The following is a 22,655-nucleotide window of genomic DNA, read 5'->3' on the forward strand; positions in this document are numbered from 1 at the left end:
TATACAGGACGGAAAGTGTGAGAGAGCGCCCGTTAAAAGAGACGAGGAACTCCGAGGAAGAGAACAGCAAAGAGCCAGGAGATAATGAGTCCCAGGGGGTAGATAGAAACCTGACAGGAAAAGATGATATTAAGGGTGAAGTGAGTTGGGAAAATGACAGAGGTGAGAGAGATGATGATGGAACTGTGAATCTGCAAGATGGCGGCCAAAACATAATCTGTGTATCCCAGGATTCGGAGGCCATACCGTACCTGACCATCGGTGCTGACCCGGCCGAACCAAACCTTGAACGCCACAAAGGTCCAAGTCTACAGAAAGTCATGACAAGGATTTCCACTTGGCCCGCTACCTCAGCTCAGTGGCAGACCCACTTCACCATACAGAGAGAGGGGCTCTGTGTCTTCCCTAAGAATGACCCTGGTCAAGAGGTCGAAGGTGAAACAAAGAACCAATCACCTGACCAAGAGGTCGAACAGATCCAGTCACCTGACCCTGGTAAAACCGAGAACCAATCACCTGACCTTGAGCAAGAGTTTAAAGATGACACAGATAATCGTTCAGCTGATGTTTTTGTCAGTGTTCTGGAATCTTCCCCTTCACCCATTGCTATGGAGTCTTCACCCCCAGAAGGGGACATGGGTGTGGTCAATGCTGAGGAGAACTGCAGTACGCCACCAGACTTAGAGACATCCTCTCCAGAGTATGATCCAGTCTCACTGAATGATACTGAACCAGAACCTCTCATTAAGACAAGCGAGACCCTGTCAGACCTGGTCGACACTCCCCTGTCTAGTAACGTCCTGACCCAGACTGAGACCAATCCTGGTCAAGAAAATCCTGAAGAATTGGATAACAAACCCACACAAATTAGGGCTGTACAGAGTGAAGGCAAATCAAACAGAAATGGGGTGCCAAAGAGAGCAGGCAGGAGCAGAGAGAGTACAGAGCATAGTGGAGCTCCCCCTAGTGGTGTCTCCCCCAGTGACGACAACCTGCTACTGGATAATGAATACGCCTATATTGACTTGCTGCACGAGGTGGTTCAGAACCAGGGCCGGTGGACCAGAGAGAGGTGGAAACAGACTCACCTCAACAAAGCAGCAAGCAAGAGAAGCAATCACCAGGGACATTAAACTACAGACTGTGGCTTTTATATGATCTGGTCTTATGTTTTTACTTGTCCTGTGTAATAGTCTGTAGTGTTTTGAAAAGTGCTATACATAATAAAATGTATTTTTCCTGTGGCGACAAAGGGTGAGCAACCCCACCATTAGAGGTGTTTGGTTATTCCCATTTTTGTGTTTTGAGTGATGATTTCTCTCGGTGATTAAACAAACTACAGGAGTGTTTTTCCATTTCAATGTTTCCGGCTGCATGCAGCATTTATTGTTCATATTTTACATCACGGTAGAGAAGTAGACATACTTCGGAATAAGAAAAAGTACAAAATGGATCAAACCTTTTTGACAATTAACTAAAAATGTGATAAAGGTAAACACAAGATTTTGTCTGGAGGACATGCATGGTCCCATATAAAGATATCAAATGACATGCTGACAAATAACAAGCGGGAGATATGATTAATTTTCTAGTTGTGATACTTCACACAGGTCACCTAACTGTAGGAAAACATATCTGGTTTGGCAAGCTTTCTCTCAAAACATGCTTTTTGTGTTTGCATGCCCCTTTCTATATTACAGTAAGAACTTCAAAATTTATTTTTTATTCAACTTCTCCAATAAGAGAATTTCCTTGGGGTTCCGTTCACATACAACGATGAGGGGGGAGGACACGAGGTGATGATCTGTAAACTGCCCTTCTGGGGGCCTGGCTAGTATGGAACATATTTTATCTACACATACATACAGTACTTCAATGGAAATGGGGACACATTACATTACATCCCAAAACACATCAAAGACTACTCCAGAGATCTTCAAACTGCAAAAAATTTTAAAAGCCTGACTTTACCCACTTTTTTTCCTGTCTAACCTTTCCATCAACTTAATCTCATTCATGCAATCAGGCAATGCATGTTCAGAACTACTAAAATGGCACATATCAAAATATATTTCTGTTTACAATGACAATGATCATTTAAAACTTTGCAAATGTACTGAACAAAGGCCTAGGGCTCTATTCAATCTTTACAGCTGACGCGTTACAGACTCTGCGATAGAAATGTAAAGGTAATTTCCGATTGAGCCGCCATATGCAGTGTTCACCGTGAACGCCGTCGCCGCTAAATTGGGAACAGCCAATGGCAATGTCCTCTTTAGGTATAATGCCAGGAGCTGCTTGGTGGATTTGACAGCCCTAACACACAGTTCCACCTCTGACACGAAAAACAACCGCTGTGCGGATGTCGCCTAAAGCGGATCGGATTGAATACAGCCCTTTAAAAGTTGATATACTATATATATATATATATATATATATATAAAAAACACTTCTGACTGTATGGAGACTGATTCCTACTGTGCGAATACTAAAGTCTGTTTTATTGTATAGTTAAAGTTTCGGGTTAAAGGGTCATGCTATAACGCTCTATTAACGACCACAGAGCTTAGTGCAAAAATATTTCAAGTCCCATTTGTTTTCATTTGACTAATAATGACCAAAAGAACATTGAACCAAACAATGCGGATAAAAAATGTTTACAATGATAAAACCACACATTAGTCCAAGCAAACAGTATCAGAAATACAGATGAATAATTATTAAAATATATAAAGCACACACAATACTACATTTACTGTACAAGTGATGCACGTACAAGTGAAATTACATATTGGAAGGCAGCTTGCAACACTGCACTCCAAGCCCAGGTACTGGCCATATTAACAGACTTCAAGTAATTGTTCACTCCAACTCATCTTTACATCAGATTACTTTTGATATCTGAAAACATAACAAAATGTTCATTTTGGAGTGAACTATCACTTTAACTATGCCTGTCTCTTATTGTGCAAAATAAGTACTCATAACAAGTGTTCATAACATAGGGTTGCCACTGTAAACAGCTGTGAAAGATTGTTCTACTGTAATTAATAAAATCCTGTCAGAAATGTGGAATGATTGAGCATTGGCTTTCGTAGAACATTGACTGATACATAAAGAAAAACCAGAACCTCTATGGCACAAATAGAATGACGTAGGTGCATGGCATAATCCATTAAGTATTCTATACTTTTTAATAACAAATAGCATGATATTCGAGAAAAAAAATGTCATACAGAATGAGCAGTAAAAGATAGTGTTTAAAAAAATTGCTTATAAAAGTCTTCCCACACACTGTTTTCACATAATTTCAATGAAATTACGTTGAACCAACGTGGGATAGATGTTGAATTGACGTCTGGGCCCAGTGGGTTGTGCTCATAGGGAAAATAATAAGTTCTCATGTACTTTCATGATTGATGTGTATAAATACTGCCAGGAATTCTTGTTAAGGAATAACAATTTCTGTACATGACTTGATTTTGCAACTGATATTCACACAGTCTACACACACACACACATGCCAAGTGTGCTTGGTGTAGCTCGCAGGTGCGCCATTTGGGCAGAGTTTGCCCTTTTGACACCTTTCTATTGGTGCTAAAGTGCAAGCAAGCTCCACCCACCTAGTATGCCGACGAGCTAAATCAAACAAACCTCTAAATATTCAGAGCATCACATGACCTCCGACATAATCTGTCTCTCCTCTCCTTTGGTTGGTTACCAGTATGTTTCCATCGACTGGTGCATTGTTCATGTTTTATCTTTTGCAAAGAGGGCCATGTCTGAGTCTTTGTGTCTGATGCTCTCTAAGGGGTTAGGTTAGGTAATGACGAGGCACTCTTCATGCATCCTCCCATAGCAGCTCAGTGACACGTGTTTCTCTGTATGTCTGATACAGGGTGGAGGGGGATTGGAAGGTAAGGGTGGGCAAGGGCAGTGGGGATCTTCCCCTTGTATGGCACAAATAGAATGTATCGTGCAAAGGCGGTGAGACAAGGGGGCAAGAGGTCCGGTGATGGTGAGACAAGGGGGCGGGAGGTCCGGTGATGGTGAGACAAGGGGGCGGGAGGTCCGGGGGTGGTGAGGCGAGGGTGCCAGGAGGGGCGAGGGGATTTCAGAGATGGGTCTCATCCCTGGTCTCTGTGCCAAAGTCCTGCCTCGTCCGGCCGCCGCCGCTGCTCTGCCCCTGAGCCGCATCCTCGGGCACGTCGGGCCCCGCCAGCGGGTCGGACCGGATGATGTAGCTAGAGAGAGATGAGGACAAAACCAACTCGCTTGGGTCACATCCAGATATTTATAAAACACACTACTAGATAACTGTACTGTCCTATACCTAGGCTAGTGACCAGTCGACACAGCTTAGTACAGTATAGTACCGATACTGTAAAGAAGAAGGGATGAAAAGAGAAGAGACGCCTCTCCTGCTGGTACTTACACAATGTCATTGAGCTCCAGCATGGTATCTGGAGGGGGGTTGATGAGAACGTAGGACAGAGTGTTCTGGTGGTCGTTCATCTCATCTGGAACAGAACAGATGCAGGGACAGCTCTTAGCAGCTGCTCTGGCTGTACCAGTCCCCTCATAGTCACCAATTACACAACTAATGGTCCATTTAGAAAATGGAAGTATAGGATTCCCTGATCTTCAGTAAACGTCTGACTGACATAATAAATCATATGCATATACAGTAAGAGCCGTTTTAAGGGCCGTTCTGGCTGAACAAAGCTTATTTATATATAGTAAGCCTATAAGTCCTGTATGATATAAGTCCTGTGTTCATTTTCTTAATGTCTATTCAAATACAGTATAATCAATGGTGTGTAACTGAATATCCCTTGACATGGCATACTTTGATGTCCTGTGCTTGTCTTGGAGTAGGATCAAGTTGCCCCTGGGCCTAGGGGAGGGGGCAAAGTCTATTCAGAGTGAGTGAGAAGTGATTGTGTTTTACCTGTTTCGCGTGTATGAGTGAGAAACTGTGCACCTGGGACAGAATGAGGCTCAAGCTTGGGGGTTGGGGGGTAAAGTGCATCTGCTTCTCCAAAACCCACCTGTGTTTGCCCCTTATAATGCCAGGCGGGGTGGGTAGGAGAGAGAGAAGGTCTAACTGTTACTGACAGGGCATGGCTGGTACAGGGTAGGCCCATGCTGCCACAAGGCAAGCGCATCCCTCCATGCGCAGTTTAAGAAAGACATGCAGACACTGTCCACATCGATTCACCTTCTGCGCATTCCACACGTCGGCCTGGTCACGCACGGCGACAGGTCACCATGGTTGCCATGCCAACGACACTCAGCCCCCATATAAAAATGTTGACACACCCACAAACACAACTAGAACATGCTCTGGCATCCGGCAGGGCAGACTCAACCAAACAAAGTGAGGCTCAACCAATCTGAGAGTGAAGCAAAATACATTGGGTATGTGGGATTAGAAGGGGTCCTAATATAGCGTCAATCTAGGATAGTCTTTCAGAGGGACTAAAATGTGATGAATATTTTGAAATCATATTGTATTTAGGCTAATAAAATGCTAAATGTTTTTTATATTCTACAAGATTCTCAGTGTAACTTTGGTTTGTTGATAGTAATGTACTGTTGACCTTCCGAACAACACAGTCATAATGCTTTCTGCTCCACTCTGTCCCATCCCGCCGTACTGTAGTGTATCCACACTCTGCTGCCCTGCAGTAACTTGGTAGTCTGTCTGGCCGTCTCTCACGTTCCATCATCAGTCAATAAGTCCTAGTTCACACAGGTTGTACAAGTGATGCACAATGCATTTGAAACAACTGTTGTGTACATCAGTTGTACAATTTGAACTAGGCCTAAGTCTCCCACTTCAGTCCACACAACGCAGAGGACAGAGAGAATGAAAGACTGCTTGTCTGCCACCCAACACTGCCATCATCATTATCACACAGAGTCATGCAGTAGTGCTGTATGATTATGATTCTCCATCTAACCTGTTCTGGTCTCTTCTCTTAACGGATGCTCTGAAATTCCCTGCAACTCTAAGACAGTCAACACTTGTTAACTCACAGGCTACTGTCGTACTTTCATTCAATAACACAACATTCTGACTGCCTATACTAACATACGGTAGCCTAGCTATTCAAAACAGGTACTAAACTACTAGTATGACATCGATCCATCCACCATGTATTTTAATGAATATGGTACCATCTTCAACCGATCTCGCCTTTTAAAGGGATGGTGGTATATCCACCACTTGAGATGTCTTACAAAGTAGAATATTAGAAGCATATACAGTGCCTTCGTAAAGTATTCAGACCCCTTGACTTTTTCTACATTTTGTTACGTTACAGCCTTATTCTAAAATTGATTAAATTAATGATAAATCCTCAGCAATCTACACACACTACCTTATAATGACAAAGCAAAAACAGATCTTTAGAAATTGACCCTTTTCTATGAGACTCGAAATTGAGCTCAGGTGCATCTGGTTTCCTTTGATCATCCTTGAGATGTTTCTACAACTTGATTGGAGTCCACCTGTGGTAAATTCAATTGATTGGACATGATTTGGAAAGGCACACACATGTCTATATAAGGTCCCACAGTTGACAGTGCATGTCAAAGCAAAAACCAAGCCATGAGGTCGAAAGAATTGTCCGCAGAGCTCCGAGACAGGATTGTGTCGAGGCACATATCTGGGGAAGGGTATCAAAAAATGTCTGCAGCATTGAAGGTCCCCAAGAACAGTGGCCTCCATCATTCTTAAATGGTAGAAGTTTGGAATCACCAAGACTCTTCCTAGAGCTGTCCGCCCGGCCAAACTGTGCAATCGGGGGAGAAGGGCCTTGGTCAGGGAGGTGACCAAGAACCCAATGGTCACTCTGACAGAGCTCTAGAGTTCCTCTGAGGAGATGGGAGAACCTTCCAGAAGGACAACCATCTGTGCAACACTCCACCAATCAGGCCTTTATCGTAGAGTGGCCAGAAGGATGCCACTCCTCATTAAAAGGCACATGACAGCCCGTTTGGAGTCTGCCAAAAGGCACTTAAAGACTCTTAGACCATGAGAAACAAGATTCTCTGACGGTCTGATGAAACCAAGATTGAACTCACATCTGGAGGAAACCTGGCACCATCCCTACGGTGAAGCATGGTGGTGGCAACATAATGCTGTGGGGGCGTTTTCCAGTGGCAGGGACTGGGAGACTAGTCAGGATTGAGGCAAAGATGAACGGAGCAAAGTACAGAGAGATCCTTGATGAAAAACCTGCTCCAGAGCGCTCAGGACCTCAGACTGGGGCGAAGGTTCACCTTCCATCAGGACAACGACCCCAAGCACACAGCCAAGACAACCCAGGAGTGGCTTTGGGACAAGTCTCTGAATGTCCATGAGTGGCCCAGCCAAAGCCCAGACTTGAACCCAATCTAACATCTCTGGAGAGACCTCAAAATAGCTGTACAGCAACGCTCCCCATCCAACCTGACAGAGCTTGAGAGGATCTGCAGAGAAGAATGGGAGAAACTCCCCAAATAGAGGTGTGCCAAGCTTGTGTAGCAGCATAACCAAGAAGACTCAAGGCTGTAATTTCTGCCAAAGGTGCATCACAAAGTACTGAGTAAAGGGTCTGAATACTTTTTGAATGCACTGTATAATTTCCCTAACAACATTCTTCTGTGAGCAATGAGCATAGCTTTCAGGAAAGTAGCACTATACTTGAACATATAGAATGAAATTCTAATTTCACACCACTTGACATATTTAAGAGATGGGAGTGATGACTAAATGAAATGTGTTGCATTGCATACTGTATGTGAACACTACTGTATGTGGGATTACCTTGTAAATATCCTAGATTTACTCGGTTCATGACATCACTCGCAGTAAGATTAGCAACATCCTCTACAAGACAGAAAATAAAAAGAGGAGAATGAAAAGATTAGGCAAGCAGCAAAAATGCAATTGCAGTTTTCAAAAGGGGATGCAAAAATGACATGCAAACAAATATGTTTTTTGAATTATTTCATAAATATTAGATCATTTATTATGTAAATATCTACATTATTTCTGGCTCAATCATCCAATTTAAAATCACCAGTAAATAATTTGTTAAGTATTTAATTCTTTAGTATTTTTAATGCTTTTCTGGCAGTATTACGTAATAAGCATTTCCCTCGAATGGGATTATATGAATGAGTCATCATAATGTTTTGGCATGAGGAATTGTATGGAGAATTATATAGGGAAATAATTTTGGGGTTTTGCAAAAGACGGCGAAGGAAGTTGAGGAGAGAGGAAAAGAGTGAAGAGGTGAGAGGGGAGGAGATTCAGTCTGAGGGGAGGCTAAATGCAGTCTGAGATGAAATGCTTCATTATACTTCAGTTGTCCATCCATAGGCTACAAGTAACATGAAGGTTTATGCACATTCATAAAGAGGTTATGCAGGTACATTATCATACTATGTAGAATCATGTGAATAATGGAGAATAGTCCTCAATATTTACAGTATGTTAGGCGTTGTGAGATGTTTATTTGGTTATTGGTGTTATGGTACTTCTTATACACCCCTTTGAAATGGTGTTCAATGAAGTGAAGTGATGGACAGATTGCATGGTGAAAATAACAGTCAGAAGCTATGTAATACATCTTTAAAAAACTAACACAACTCAATAATATTACTACGATAGAATTTTCATCTGCGGAGATAATTAGTAATTGACAAAAAATCAGATTTAACATACAGCAAAATATATCCCAAACATCTCCAACAATATATTCCAAACAAGTCCATCATAAAAACTCCCAACTAATCCCCCATCATTGTCATTCCATACAGCACCAATTCCCAAACTATGACAGTTGACTAGGGTTGCAAAATTCCGGGAACTTTTAATATGTTCTCTGGTTTTCCAGAAATCGGGAAAACCAAGGAATTTATTGAGAGTTCCCGGAATTTTGCAACCCTACAGGTGACACATATAAGACCACCAAACTAAATATGACACAGCACCCTATAATATCACTCAGTATTACCAGGGTGTCCTGTAACTTTCCGCTCACCGTATCCGACAGTGGGCAAGCCTAGGTGCTTCATGCGGTTCTTGACCAGCTCAGACAGCTCCTGTCTCTCGGAGCGCCGGTACAGGTTGAGGCGCTGCTGGGAGATCCGCTCGGTGCGACTCGGTGGCTTGGTGTTCTTACGGCTCAGACGCCGCGCCCACTGGAGGCTCTTCTTCCTCAGCAACGGATGTTCTGATTGGTCGCTGGTGGTGGAGTTCCGCTGAGCTGTTTTCTCCTTCCACGACGCACGACGATTGCTTCTCTGGTCGTCACCACCAGTGTTCTCTACGTTGATGGATACTTGAGACTAGGGGAGGGGGAAGGGTTAATACCAAATGAACTGTGTGGACAGTATGAGGATCCAATAGGATGTCTTGGTGACACTTTACATCAGTAATGGAAGCTCTAGATACGCATTTATAGTGCATTATGAAGAAGCGCTTGACTGACAGCATTACTGAAGTGCCAAACAAAACACAACGCATACTTTCATTTTGTTGTACTGCAAATATGAGCAGATCGTGACAGTCCTGTTATGTAAAATGTCAAGACAAGGATTTCATCTTAACTGTGGGTAACTAAGAAGGAGGATACTTGGACAGACCAACAAACAAAAACACACAATGATGGATGAAATAAAAAACTTGCACAGAGTAGCATTGGCAAAAGTAAATATAATTTACTTGACCAAGAATGTTTGTTTGTGAATGTTTGCACCAAATAGTTCAATGATGCATATAAAGCATAATTACAATGATTAGCAGCACAATTATAGCACAAATACACTGAGTGTCCACTGAGTGTACTTTCCATGACATAGACTGTCAAGGTGAATCCAGGTGAAAGCTATGATCCTTTATTGAGGTCACCTGTTAAATCCACTTCAGTCAATGTAGATGAAGGAGAGGAGACAGGAGTTTTAAGCCTTGAGACAATTGAGACATGGAATGTGTATGTGTGCCATTCAGAGGGAGAATGGGCAGGACAAAAGATTTAAGTGCCTTTGAACGGGGTATGGTGGTAGGTGCCAGGCACACCGGTTTGAGTGTGTCAGGAATGGCAATGCTGCTGGGTTTTTCACGCTCAACAGTTTCCCGTGTGTATCAAGAATGGCCCATCACCCAAAGGACATCCACCCAACGGCAGGCTAGTAGTCGAAAACGGATAATTGATGAAAGAGGACAAAGAAGGCTGAGACAAATTGTGCAGAGCAACATACAGGCTACAGTTAGTCAACTGACAGTCCAGTACAACATTGGTGCCCAAAGACCCATAAAAGAATGCACAACTCGTAGTACCTTGACATGAATGGGGTATGGCAGCCGACGACCTTACAGAGTTCCACTTCTTTCAGCAAAAAACAAGAAATTGCGGTTGCAGTGGGCTAAGGAACGAAAACACTGGAGAATTGGAAAAACATGCCTGGTCTGAAGAATCCTAGTTCCTGCTGTTTCACGCTGATGGGAGGACTAGGGTATGGAGAAAACCACATGAGTACATGCATCCATCATGCAGCGTGTCAACATTGCAGGCTGGTGGTGATGGTGTGGGGAGAATTTTCATGGCACACAATAGTCCTCTTGAAAAAAGTGCAGCAACACTTGAATTCCACATTATATCTGAACATCATTGCCAATAAGTTGCATCCCTTCATAGCAGCAGTGTACCCATCTGCAAATAGATTTTTTCAGCAGGATAGTTCCCCATGCCACAAGGCTAGGATTGTCCAGGAATGGTTCCACAAACATGACAGTGAATTCATCTTACTACAGGGGCCTGCCCAGTCACCAGATCTCAATCCATATGAGCATCTGTGGGATGAGATGGAACAATCTATTCGGAGTAGAGATCCACTACCAGCTAACTTGGAATCAATATGGGCCAGCATCCCTGTGGAACGCTTTCAAACACCTTGTAGAGTCCATGCCCCGACGAACTGAGGCTGTTCTGAGGGCAAAATGGGGTGCAACTCAATATTAGGAAGTTGTTCCTATTGTTTTGTACACTCAGTAATCTATTGATGACGCAGAGGTGGCTTTGTTCAAATTATTATTTTTAGAATGCATCCTTTCTTTCCATCCTTCCTTCCTTCCTTGAGCTAATCATTTATCATTCTGTGATTTGACAAGTCGAAAGCAAGATTACTATCCCTATTGCTCTCATTTACCTCAAGGAAGAAATTAAGAGAAAAAATAAATAGTGGAAGGAAGGAAGGAAAGAAGAAAGGAAGGATGCCTCTCCAGAGTATTTGAACAGGGACTGCCTCTATCTTGTCTTACCTCTGAGGAGGAGAACATGTGTGACTCTGTACGGTAGATGCCTATTGGAATCTCTGCACTGGAAGAACACAGCTTTTGGAATAACCTGCCATACGTCCTGATCCACAGGTCCTCCTCTGTCACCTTCATCTGGGAAGGAGGAGGGAGCACATTCAGTATACACATCACATGTATATAAGCACGCACACCCGCCCGCCCACGGGCACACACGCGCACACACACGTGCACACACAAAAAGGAAGACAAAGTTGTGCGTTGACCTATGATGCCTCCCTCCCAGACGAACTCAATGCATTCTATGCTCGCTTCGAGGTAAACATCAATCCATGCGCTGTTCCGGATCTTGCTCTCCGTGGCTGACATGAGAAAGACTTATAAACGGCTGAAAACTGGTAAGGCTGCATGCAGGACCTGATGGAATACCAGGGCAAATCCTCAGAGCATGCGCAGATCAGGTGGCAAGCGTCTTCACCAACATTTCCAACCTTTCCTTGACCTTGTTGAAAAACGAGTTTCAATGACTCCAACCTAAGTGTATGTAAACTTCCGACTTCAACTGTACATATTACCTCAGCCTCCACCATATCCCTGCATATTGATATGGTACTGAACTGACCTTGTATATACAGTTGAAGTCGGAAGTTTACATACAATTGGGTTGGAGTCATTAAAACTCGTTTTTCAACCACTCCACACATTTCTTGTTAACAAACTATAGTTTTGGCAAGTCGGTTAGGACATCTACTTTGTGCGTGACAAGTCATTTTTCCAACAATTGTTTACCGACAGATTATTTCACTTATAATTCACTGTATCACAATTCCAGTGGGTCAGACGTTTACATACACTAAGTTGACTGTGCCTTTAAAAAGCTTGGAAAATTCCAGAAAATGATGTCATGGCTTTAAAAGCTTCTGATAGGCTAATATTACATAATTTGAGTCAATTGGAGGTGTACCTGTGGATGTATTTCAAGGCCTACCTTCAAACTCAGTGCCTCTTCGCTTGACATCATGGGAAAATCAAAAGAAATCAGCCAAGACCTCAGAAAAAAAAATTGTAGACCTCCACAAGTCTGGTTCATCCTTAGGAGCAATTTCCAAACGCCTGAAGGTACCACGTTCATCTGTACAAACAATAGTAAGCAAGTATAAACACCATGGGACCACGCAGCCGTCATACCGCTCAGGAAGGAGACGCTTTCTGTCTCATAGTGATGAACGTACTTTGGTGCGAAAAGTGCAAATCAATCCCAGAACAACAGCAAAGGAGCTTGTGAAGATGAATAGGAAACAGGTACAAAAGTATCTATATCCCACAGTAAAACAAGTCCTATATCGACAGAACCTGAAAGGCCGCTCAGTAAGGAAGAAGCCACTGCTCCAAAACCGCCATAAAAAAGCCAGACTACGGTTTGCAACTGCACATGGGGACAAAGATCGTACTTTTTGGAGAAATGTCCTCTGGTCTGAGGAAACAAAAATAGAACTGTTTGGCCATAATGCCCATCGTTATGTTTGGAGGAAAAAGGGGGAGGCTTGCAAGCCGAAGAACACCATCCCAATTGTGAAGCACGAGGGTGGCAGCATTATGTTGTGGGGGTGCTTTGCTGCAGGAGAGATTGGTGCACTTCACAAAATAGATGGCATCATGAGGGAGGAAAATTATGTGGATATATTGAAGCAACATCTCAAGACATCAGTCAGGAAGTTAAAGCTTGGTCGCAAATGGGTCTTCCAAATGGACAATGACCCCAAGCATACTTCCTAAGCTGTGGCAAAATGGCTTAAGGACAACAAAGTCAAGGTATTGGAGTGGCCATCACAAAGCCCTGACCTCAATCCTATAGAAAATGTGTGGGAAGAACTGAAAAAGCATGTGCGAGCAAGGAGGCCTACAAACCTGACTCAGTTACACCAGCTCTGTCAGGCGGAATGGGCCAAAATTCACCCAACTTATTGTGGGAAACTTGTGGAAGGCTACCCAAAACGTTTGACCCAACTTAAACAATTTAAAGGCAATGCTACCAAATACTAATTGAGTGTATGTAAACTTCTGACCCACTGGGAATGTGATGAAATAAATAAAAGCTGAAATAAATAACTCTACTATTATTCTGATGATCCTAACTGACCTAAGACTGGGACTTTTAACTAGGATTAAATGTCAGGAATTGTGAAAAACTGAGTTTAAATGTATTTGGCTAAGTTGTATGTAAACTTCCGACTGCAACTGTAGCTTACATTCTTGTGTGTGTTTTTTTTATCTGACCTGTTGTTGCTTTTTTTAAAGATCCTATTCTTGACTCTATTTCATACATTTGATATTGAACTCTGCATTGCTGAGGAAGAGCTCGTAAGTAAGCATTTCCTGGTATGGCTTACACCTGTGCATGTGACAAATGAACTTGGATTTCATTTGAAACACACACAACCACACACCCAAAACAGGTGTGCTGGAAATGTTTTTGTTTGTGCTTTTCTAATAACCAGTTTCTGTGTTCTTTATTTGTGCTTTTCTAATAACCAACTTCTGTGTTCATGCAAGTGACTGATTGAACGTGCCTGGGATAAATCCTCACTGTAGTATCTGCAATTTGGCAGTACGCCCAGACCCTTGTTTGGAGAACAATATCTCAGTTTCAAGGTCTCAGCTTGGAGAGAAGAAGCCTCGTGAGGTATTGGTCTGCCACATTCATGAATCAGTATTGGTCGGTCACATGAATGAAGTAAACATTAATGCTGAATTAATTATGAATAATGAATACGCTAAATCATGCAAATATTACTTTCTGTGTAAGTATATAAGAGAACTAATGGGACTGCCCCGTTAGAACTAACGGGACTGTACATGGTGCATTGAGTTGGTTGGAACCTCTCCAGCATGCTGATAATAAAGAATGATTAATTTAAGATTGACTTCGAGTGTCCCTGTGTGAGAATTTCCACGACACAGGTATCCATACTTACTGCACATAGGTAACCAGACCCTGGTGTGGTGTCCAGGCCTAGTAAAAGTCTTGCTATGGGAATCATATAGTCCTTTACAAATGACTGTAAAAAAGCAAGAGAATGTATAAACAAACAGGAGGAACCAGAGACTGAAAACACACTCATGTCTAGTTCCAAAGAAAACACTATTGAGGAGAGGTGAGAAACTACTGAATGATCATTGCGCTCAAAAATACTTTAGCTCTCCCTCTCTCCCTCTCTCCCTTCAAAGACAGTGCAATATCAGATGCTTTTCTCAGTAAGTACTGGAGTAAGATTACATCATACACTGATAAGCTCCACACACCCCTGTGAACAGAGTATTCCCTCGAGACACTGATCTAAGATCAGTTTTGCGGTTCTCCACCGAATAGTTAAGGGTTAGGATTTATAGAAGTTAAGCTGATCATAGCCTAAGGGAGTGACTAAGTGATCTGCAGATAAGCTCCCTAGCTACGTCTGAAATGGGACCCCGGTCAAAAGTAGTGCAGTATATAGGGAATAGGGTACTATTTGGGACTCTATCCTAATACATTACATCTGGTAACCCACTTGGTAGAGCAGCGTATCCAGCATACTGATACTGAACACTCTGCCTGCAGCGAACGGCAGGCGGAACATGAAGGCCAGGTTGGAACCCTTATCACGCTCTATCTGTAGGGGCGAGAGGGAAGAGGAGGGGAGGGAGAGAGTGTGGGAGAGGGAGCAGAGGGAGAGTGGGGGTGAGGAAAAGAGGGAGGGGGAAAGAGTTAGGAGAGAGAAAGAGGAGTGCACATGAAATGTCACCAGCTGGCTTGCTAACCCAGCCCCAGGGCTCTATATATTCATGTCTGAGTCTGTATAAGAGTGCACCTCCCACACGACATCCACACAGACAGATAATAATGAGGGCTGAAGCCTGAGATCTAAAGATGGAGGAGTGACATGCCCCTGAAATGCTCTGCTCACCTTCTCTAGCTTGGAGAGAGCCAGGGAGTAGCAATCCTTAGCCCTGAACTGCATAAACCTCATGTTGGAGGGGTGGGTCAGCTCGGTGATGATACTGAGACTGGGGAACAGCCTGGACAAAATGGAGAGAGAGAAAGAGATAGAGGTGTAGGAGAGAGGGAGAGAGAGAGAGGGATGAGGGAGGAAGGGAGAGAGAGTGGTAGGGAGTGGGCGGGAAGAGGGGATGGAGGGAAGAGGGGATGAGGGAGGGAGGGCGAGAAGGAGGGGATGGAGGAAGAGCGAGAAATAGAGAGAGCGAGAGAGAGGGAAGAGGGAGGGAGCAAGAGAGGAAAAGAGAAAGAGGGAGGGAGAGAAATAGAGAGAGAGAGGAGACAGAGATTAAATGCTTTGAGCTCACCAAGCTGGCAGTGATGCATAGATTACATTTTAGGATGTTGAAGAAGAAAACCTTGCAGAGGTTTTCTACCCTGATAGATGCTGTTTAATATAGTTTCACCCAGGGTTTTAATAACTTCAGAGACTTTTCAGGGGGAAAAAACTACAGTGGCTTGCAAAAGTATTCACGCCCTGTCACACCCTGACCTTAGAGAGCCTTTTTATGTCTCTATTTGGTTTGGTCAGGGTGTGATTTGGGGTGGGCATTCTATGTTTTGTTTTCTATGATTTTGTATTTCTATGTTTTGGCCGGGAATGGTTCTCAATCAGGGACAGCTGTCTATCGTTGTCTCTGATTGGGAACCATACTTAGGTAGCCCTTTTCCCTCCTTTCAGTGTGGGAAGTTGACTTTTGTTAGTGGCACTTAGCCCTGTAAGCTTCACGGTTGTTTCTTTCGTTTGTTGTTTTGTTGGCGTCATTTTTCTAAATAAAAGGATTATGTACGCTCATCACGCTGCACCTTGGTCTTCTTCCAGCATCGGCCGTGACACGCCCCTTGGCATTTTTCCTATTTTGTTGCCTTACAACCTCGAATTAAAATGAATTTTTGGGAGGTTTGTATCATTTGATTTACACAACATGCAAAATATTTTTTATTGTGATACAAACAAGAAATAAGACAAAAAACAAAACTTGAGCGTGCATAACTATTTACCCCCCCAAAGTCAATACTTTGTAGAGCCACCTTTTGCAGCAATTACAGCTGCAAGTCTCTTGGGGTATGTCTCTATAAGCTTGGCACATCTCGCCACTGAGATTTTTGCCCAGTCTTCAAGGCAAAACTGTTCCAGCTCCTTCTGATTGGTCGCTGGTGGTGGAGTTCCGCTGAGCTGTTTTCTCATTCCACGACTCGCGACGAGTCGAATGGGTTCTGCTGGTATACAGCAATCTTTAAGTCATATCACAGATTTTCAATTGGATTGAGGTCTGGGCTTTGACTAGGCCATTCCAAGACATTTAAATGTTTCCCCTTAAACCACTCAAGTGTTGCTTTAGCAGTATGCTTAGGGTCATTGTCCTGCTGGAAGGGGAACCTCCGTCCCAGTCTCAAATCTCTGGAAGACTAAAACAGGTTTCCCTCAAGAATTTCCCTGCATTTAGCACCATTCCTCATTCCTTCAATTCTGACCAGTTTCCCAGTCCCTGCCGATGAAAAACATCCCCCACAGCATGATGCTGCCACCACCATGCTTCACTGTGGGTATGGTGTTCTCGGGGTGATGAGAGGTGTTGGGTTTGCGCCAGACATAGCGTTTTCCAAAAAACTCAAATTTATGTCTCATCTGACCAGAGTACCTTCTTCCATATGTTTGGGGAGTCTCCCACATGCCTTTTGGCGAACACCAAATGTGTTTGCTTATTTTTTTCTTTAAGCAATGGCTTTTTTCTGGCCACTCCTCCGTAAAGCCCAGCTCTGTGGAGTGTATGGCTTAAAGTGGTCCTATGGACAGATACTCCAGTCTCCGCCGTGGAGCTTTGCATCTCCTTCAGGGTTATCTGTGGTCTCTTTGTTGCCTCTCTGGTTAATGCCCTCCTTGCCTGGTCCGTGAGTTGTAGTAGGCAGCCCTCTCTTGGCAGGTTTGCTGTGGTGCCATGTTCTTTCCGTTTTTTAATAATGGATTTAACTTCTTATGGCTGCAAGGGCAGTATTGAGTAGCTTGGATGAAAAGGTGCCCAGAGTAAACTGCCTACTCCTCGGTCCCAGTTGCTATTATATGCATATTATTATTAGTATTGGATAGAAAACACTCTGAAGTTTCTAAAACTGTTTGAATGATGTCTGTGAGTATAACAGAACTCATATGGCAGGCAAAAATCTGAGAAAAAAATCTAACCAGGAAGTGGGAAATCTGAGGTTTGTAGGTTTTCAACTCATCGCCTATCGAATACACAGTGGGATATGGGTCAGTTTGCACTTCCTACGGCTTCCACTAGATGTCAACAGTCTGTAGAACCTTGTCTGATGCTTCTACTGTGAAGTGGGGCCGAAGGAGACGGGAATGAGTAAGGTCTACCATGAGCTGACCATGCTCTGACCATGCGCATTCACATGAGAGGGAGCTCTGTTCCATCGCACTTCTGAAGACAATGGAATTCTCTGGTTGGAACATTATTGAAGATTTATGTTAAAAACATCCTAAAGATTGATTCAATACATCGTTTGACATGTTTCTACTGACTGTTACGGAACTTTTTGACATTTCGTCTGCTTTTAGTGAACGCGCTTCCTGACTTTGGTTTGTTTACCAAACACGCTAACATAAATAGCTATTTGGACATAAATTATGGACATTACCGAACAAAACAAACATTTCTTGTGGAAGTGGGAGTCCTGGGAGTGCATTCCTACGAAGATCAGCAAAGGTAAGTGAAGATTTATAATGCTATTTATGACTTTTGTTGAGTCCACAATTTGGCGGGTAACTGTATGGCTTCCTTTTGTGGCTGAACGCTGTTCTCAGATTATTGAATATTGTGCTTTTGCCATAAAGCTTTTTTGAAATCTGACACAGCGGTTGCATTAAGAACAAGTGTATCTTTCATCAAAGTTTATGATGAGTATTTCTGTTATTTGATGTGGCTCCGCAATTTCTCCGGATATTTTGGAGGCATTTCTGAACATGGCGCCAATGTAAACTGAGGTTTTTGGATATAAATATGAACTTTATCGAACAAAACATATATGTATTGTGTAACATGAAGTCCTATGAGTGTCATCTGATGAAGATCATCAAAGGTTAGTGATTCATTTTATCTCTATTTCTGCTTTTTGTGACTCCTGTCTTTGGCTGGAAAAATGGCTGTGTTTTTCTGTGATTTTGCGCTGACCTAACATAATCGTTTGTGGAGCTTTCGCTGTAAAGCCTTTTTGAAATCGAACACTGTGGTGGGATTAACAAGAAGTGTATCTTTAAAATGGTGTGAAGTACTTGAATGCTTGAGGAATTTTAATTATGAGATTTCTGTTGTTTGAATTTGGCGCCCTGCACTTTCACTGGCTGTTGTCATATCGATCCCGTTAACGGGATTGCAGCCAAGACGTTTTTATGGTGCTCCGTGGGATGATCAAAGTTTCAGATTTTTATAGCCCAACCCTGATCTGTTTGGAGAGCTCCTTGGTCTTCATAGTGCCGCTTGCTTGATGGTGCCCTTCGCTTAGTGGTGTTGCAGACTCTGGGGCCTTTCAGAACAGGTGTATATATACACTGAGATCATGTGACAGATCATGTGGCACTTAAATAAAGTCCACCTGTGTGCAATCTAACTTAGGGATAGCCGATCCGTCAACGGGACAGTTGTAAATCATGTAGCGCCGTGTGCCATGATCGCAGATTTTAGAGAAACAACACGTCGGTACATATAAGTGTCTTATATCGGCTGAAAGCTTAAATTCTTAATATATAACTAATATATAAATATATTAATATAACTGCACTGTCCAATTTACAGTAGTTATTACAGCAAAAAAATGCCATGCTATTGTTTGAGGAGAGCTCAAAACAACAAAACACTTTATTCACTGCGACAGGTTTGATAAATTCACCTCTGAAGGTGAAATGTGTACTTACATTCTGAAATCTTGCTCTGATTTATCACCCCAAGGGTCCCAGAGATAACATGAAGTGTCGTTTTGTTAAATAAAAATCATTTTTCATATCCTAAAAAAGGTCCATATAGCATGCACGATCGATTTTGTATGTGCAAAGAAAGGAATTTGAAAAGAAAGGAAGAAAGGAATTGTTTTTCTGTCAGTTCCATGCTTGCAAAACAATTGTCCCTCTTGAATAATAAGATTGTTGTTCATAATAATACTTTACTAGACTACAAGTAGTCCACACAATAGTTTACTCAAAATGGAGAGCCAAAACTCTGTGTGCAGTCGATAATTTAACATGGGAGAATGCCTCCCATACCATACCTGAACATGGTCTGTACGTTGACGATAGTCTTGGCATCTGCCATATAGTCCTCCTCAGCACTCATGGTGCTCTCCTTGTCCACCACCACCAGGTTATCAGCATAGATGATGCCACACTGTAGCAGATGGTCCAGGCTGCCACAGAGAGAGCAAAACACAAAAGAACGCATATTGAAAATCTGCCACAAAGAGAACCCAACACAATACACCATATTATGATATTCATGACTTTGAAATTTAGCAGCCTATAAAAGATGCACATGTGTAATTGATTTCACTTGATAATTGTAAATCCCTGGGATGTAATAATATGGTACGTCATGGAGTGATATGTGGTTTATTGTTACCTGTCTGTGCATGATGTCATGGGGATGTCATTTAAATAGAGAAGAGTAATTGTAATTCTGTGAGGAGGGGCATTATGTTTATAATGATTGAGTAATGAACACCTACTTATCTATGGTTCCGGCCATGAAGTAGACCATTGGGAAACAGCAGATGGCTTCTAGGAAGTGGTTGTCAGGCCTGCAAACAGGAAACGCACATCAATAGGGACAGGACACCTGCAACCACACATAGATTAAATACAGGTAACTGCCAAAAATAAAGGAAACACCAACATGAAGTGTCTTAATAGGGCGTTGGGCCACCACGAGCCACTAGAACAGCTTAAATTAGACTTGCCATAAATTCTACAAGTGTCTGGAACTCTATTGGAGGAATGCAACACCATTATTTCACAAGAAATTCCATCATTTGGATTTTTGCTAATGGTTGTGGAAAACACTGTCTCAGGCGCTGCTCCAGAATCTCCGATAAGTGTTTATCTGGGTTAAGATCTGGTGACTGACATACACACACACACACGCACACATGCCCTTTAAACCACCTATGCTCCTTTGAAACCCCTTTTTCAAAGTCACTGAGATCGCTTCCTCTAGCCATGGTACCAAAAAGATTGGGCAACTGGGCATTTTTATAAATGACCCTAATACCCTGACTACACTGCTCGCGTCGCGTGTGCAAGCGCTGCAAAATACATTTAGAAATATATGTTATTCAATTATTGCACCCACACTGCTTGCGCACATCTGCGATGCCAAGGGCTAAAATAGAAGCCCTTTCTATTTCTGACGCAGATCGCGCTGCAAGTCCTGCCTCTCCCATCTCCTCATTGGTTTATAGAAGCAGGTACCCACGTGCCATCTCCTCATTGGTTATACCCACGTGGGTGATTGAAAGATGAACTGTGTTGCCGGTCGTCGTGGTAATACTATGAAAGTTTAGATGCCAAACACCAAGTTCAAAGATGAAAAAGCCTGGAAGGAGGAGAGATGACTATAAACTATTCGGTTGACCGTTTTATGTGTGGATTAATTGTCGGAGTAGACCTTGTGCATTTCAGGTAAAATAACAACTCAATGTTATATCCCAGGACAAATTAGCTAGCAACAGCAAGCTAGCTAAATAGGACAAATTAGCTAGCAAGTACAAGCTAGCTAAATTGCCATACACGTTTAATGCTTTTCGACCTGTCCCCAAATTAATGTAATTGGTTCAGAGTTTGTTTTGATATTTTAACCTGCGTGTCGTGATTGCGTTTGGTGTGGGGGGACAAAATACATTTATGCATGATGGCGCACACGCTCAGCCGGTTTGGGTTCCGTGTAAGCGTGATGTGATGTTAATTGCTTAACTTAGGAACCACATCTGTGTGGAAGCACCTGCTTTCAATATATGCTGTATCCCTTATTTACTCAAGCGTTTCCTTTATTTTGGCAGTTACCTGTACATACAAGTGCGAATTTAGACAATTAGAAGCCTCAGCGAATCATTGGAAATCAATTTGCCTTTGGCTATGCATTGAATTACATAATGCCCTAAAATGCGTCTGTAACAAACATGTATTGTGTTAACTGTTTGCTCACTGGATTACAAAATACTGTTCCTCATAATTACTCAGGATATATGCAATATGGCCAATTAGACTTTTGCCATGATAACCCATCATACAGTAGGCAGCTTTTAAGTGGCACTTGGCTAGATAAACAGACAGTGTTAGTCTCTCTGCTTCAGACTCCTACCTATCTTTCCGATTTGGTCCTGCCGTACATACCTACACGTACGCTACGGTGTCGTGTCTTTGGCATCATTTAAAGGTGAAGACTTATTTTATCAAATCAATTCTCTGAAATTATTATTTTGTGATTAAACTAATCATGTAAATTTAATTAACTAGGAAGTCGGGGCACCACGCCAAAATCTTCAGATTACAAAGATTTAATATCTGATCAATTAGTCTTCTATTAATGAATTATTCTTTACCTCAGGTCAGTCTCATCTGAACGTCAAAAATTGTTGGTTATCTGCACGAACCCAGCCTTTACTATAAATCATCCATACACCAATTGGCTTAATCATTTAATTACTAACTAAATAATCACAGAAATGCATAAACAAACAAACAATAGATATTGGTTACTAACAAATGATAGGGAAGATTCCCTAGTGGGCTAAGCCAATATGACGGCTTGGTGAACAAAGAGAAGTGGGTGTGGACTGAGAAAGAAGCGGAAAAGACAAAAGGGATCACTACACACAGTTGATAATTATATTAATTGAAATGCTAATCCTTTGCACATGAACGCTCACTCATTCGGGAATAATTGCAATCAATATATATTTACTTGGTACTCTTGGTCTTGGTACTCAAACCTGTGCCATGTGTTGTTGTGATCTTCTCTGTTGGAATCCGGTCTCACTTGCTCTCTTTCTGTTTCCCTGAAGATCAAAGTCTTTCGTGGTTAGAATGGATACTTTAGAGTACCATTCAGAAATTTTCTCCTAGTATAGATGTTTCGGCGGTTGTCGGTATTCTCGTCCCAGGTTTACATAATTTCTAGCTGCAGACTAGTAATTAGTATCTAAGATTTGCTCTTATTCTGCAGGGATCGATCGTCTCACAGATTAACCATTTCCAGCCATGTAGCCAATGCTCCACGTGGTATGGTTAGGAATTCAATAACTATTCGCAATCACAGCTCA

At 42.4% G+C, this 22,655-nt stretch overlaps 1 protein-coding gene across 1 annotated transcript in view; it reads right to left on the reverse strand.

The window, feature by feature from the left end:
• Positions 1–4,114: 4,114 nt before the first annotated feature.
• si:dkey-21e5.1 (potassium channel subfamily T member 1) overlaps positions 4,115–22,655 on the reverse strand; it is a 109,729-nt gene continuing 91,188 nt past the window's right edge. Inside the window, exons 20-28 of the mRNA XM_038998510.1 lie at positions 20,064–20,135; positions 19,611–19,745; positions 15,256–15,367; positions 14,860–14,961; positions 14,287–14,370; positions 11,318–11,446; positions 9,039–9,345; positions 4,436–4,520; positions 4,115–4,244 (exon numbers count right to left, since the gene is read on the reverse strand). Of these exons, the coding sequence (XP_038854438.1) occupies positions 4,115–4,244; positions 4,436–4,520; positions 9,039–9,345; positions 11,318–11,446; positions 14,287–14,370; positions 14,860–14,961; positions 15,256–15,367; positions 19,611–19,745; positions 20,064–20,135 (1,156 nt within the window). The remainder of the gene's footprint in view (positions 4,245–4,435; positions 4,521–9,038; positions 9,346–11,317; positions 11,447–14,286; positions 14,371–14,859; positions 14,962–15,255; positions 15,368–19,610; positions 19,746–20,063; positions 20,136–22,655) is intronic.

Source organism: Salvelinus namaycush, chromosome 1 (genome assembly GCF_016432855.1).
Source record: "Salvelinus namaycush isolate Seneca chromosome 1, SaNama_1.0, whole genome shotgun sequence".
In the NCBI taxonomy this organism is placed as follows: domain Eukaryota; kingdom Metazoa; phylum Chordata; class Actinopteri; order Salmoniformes; family Salmonidae; genus Salvelinus; species Salvelinus namaycush.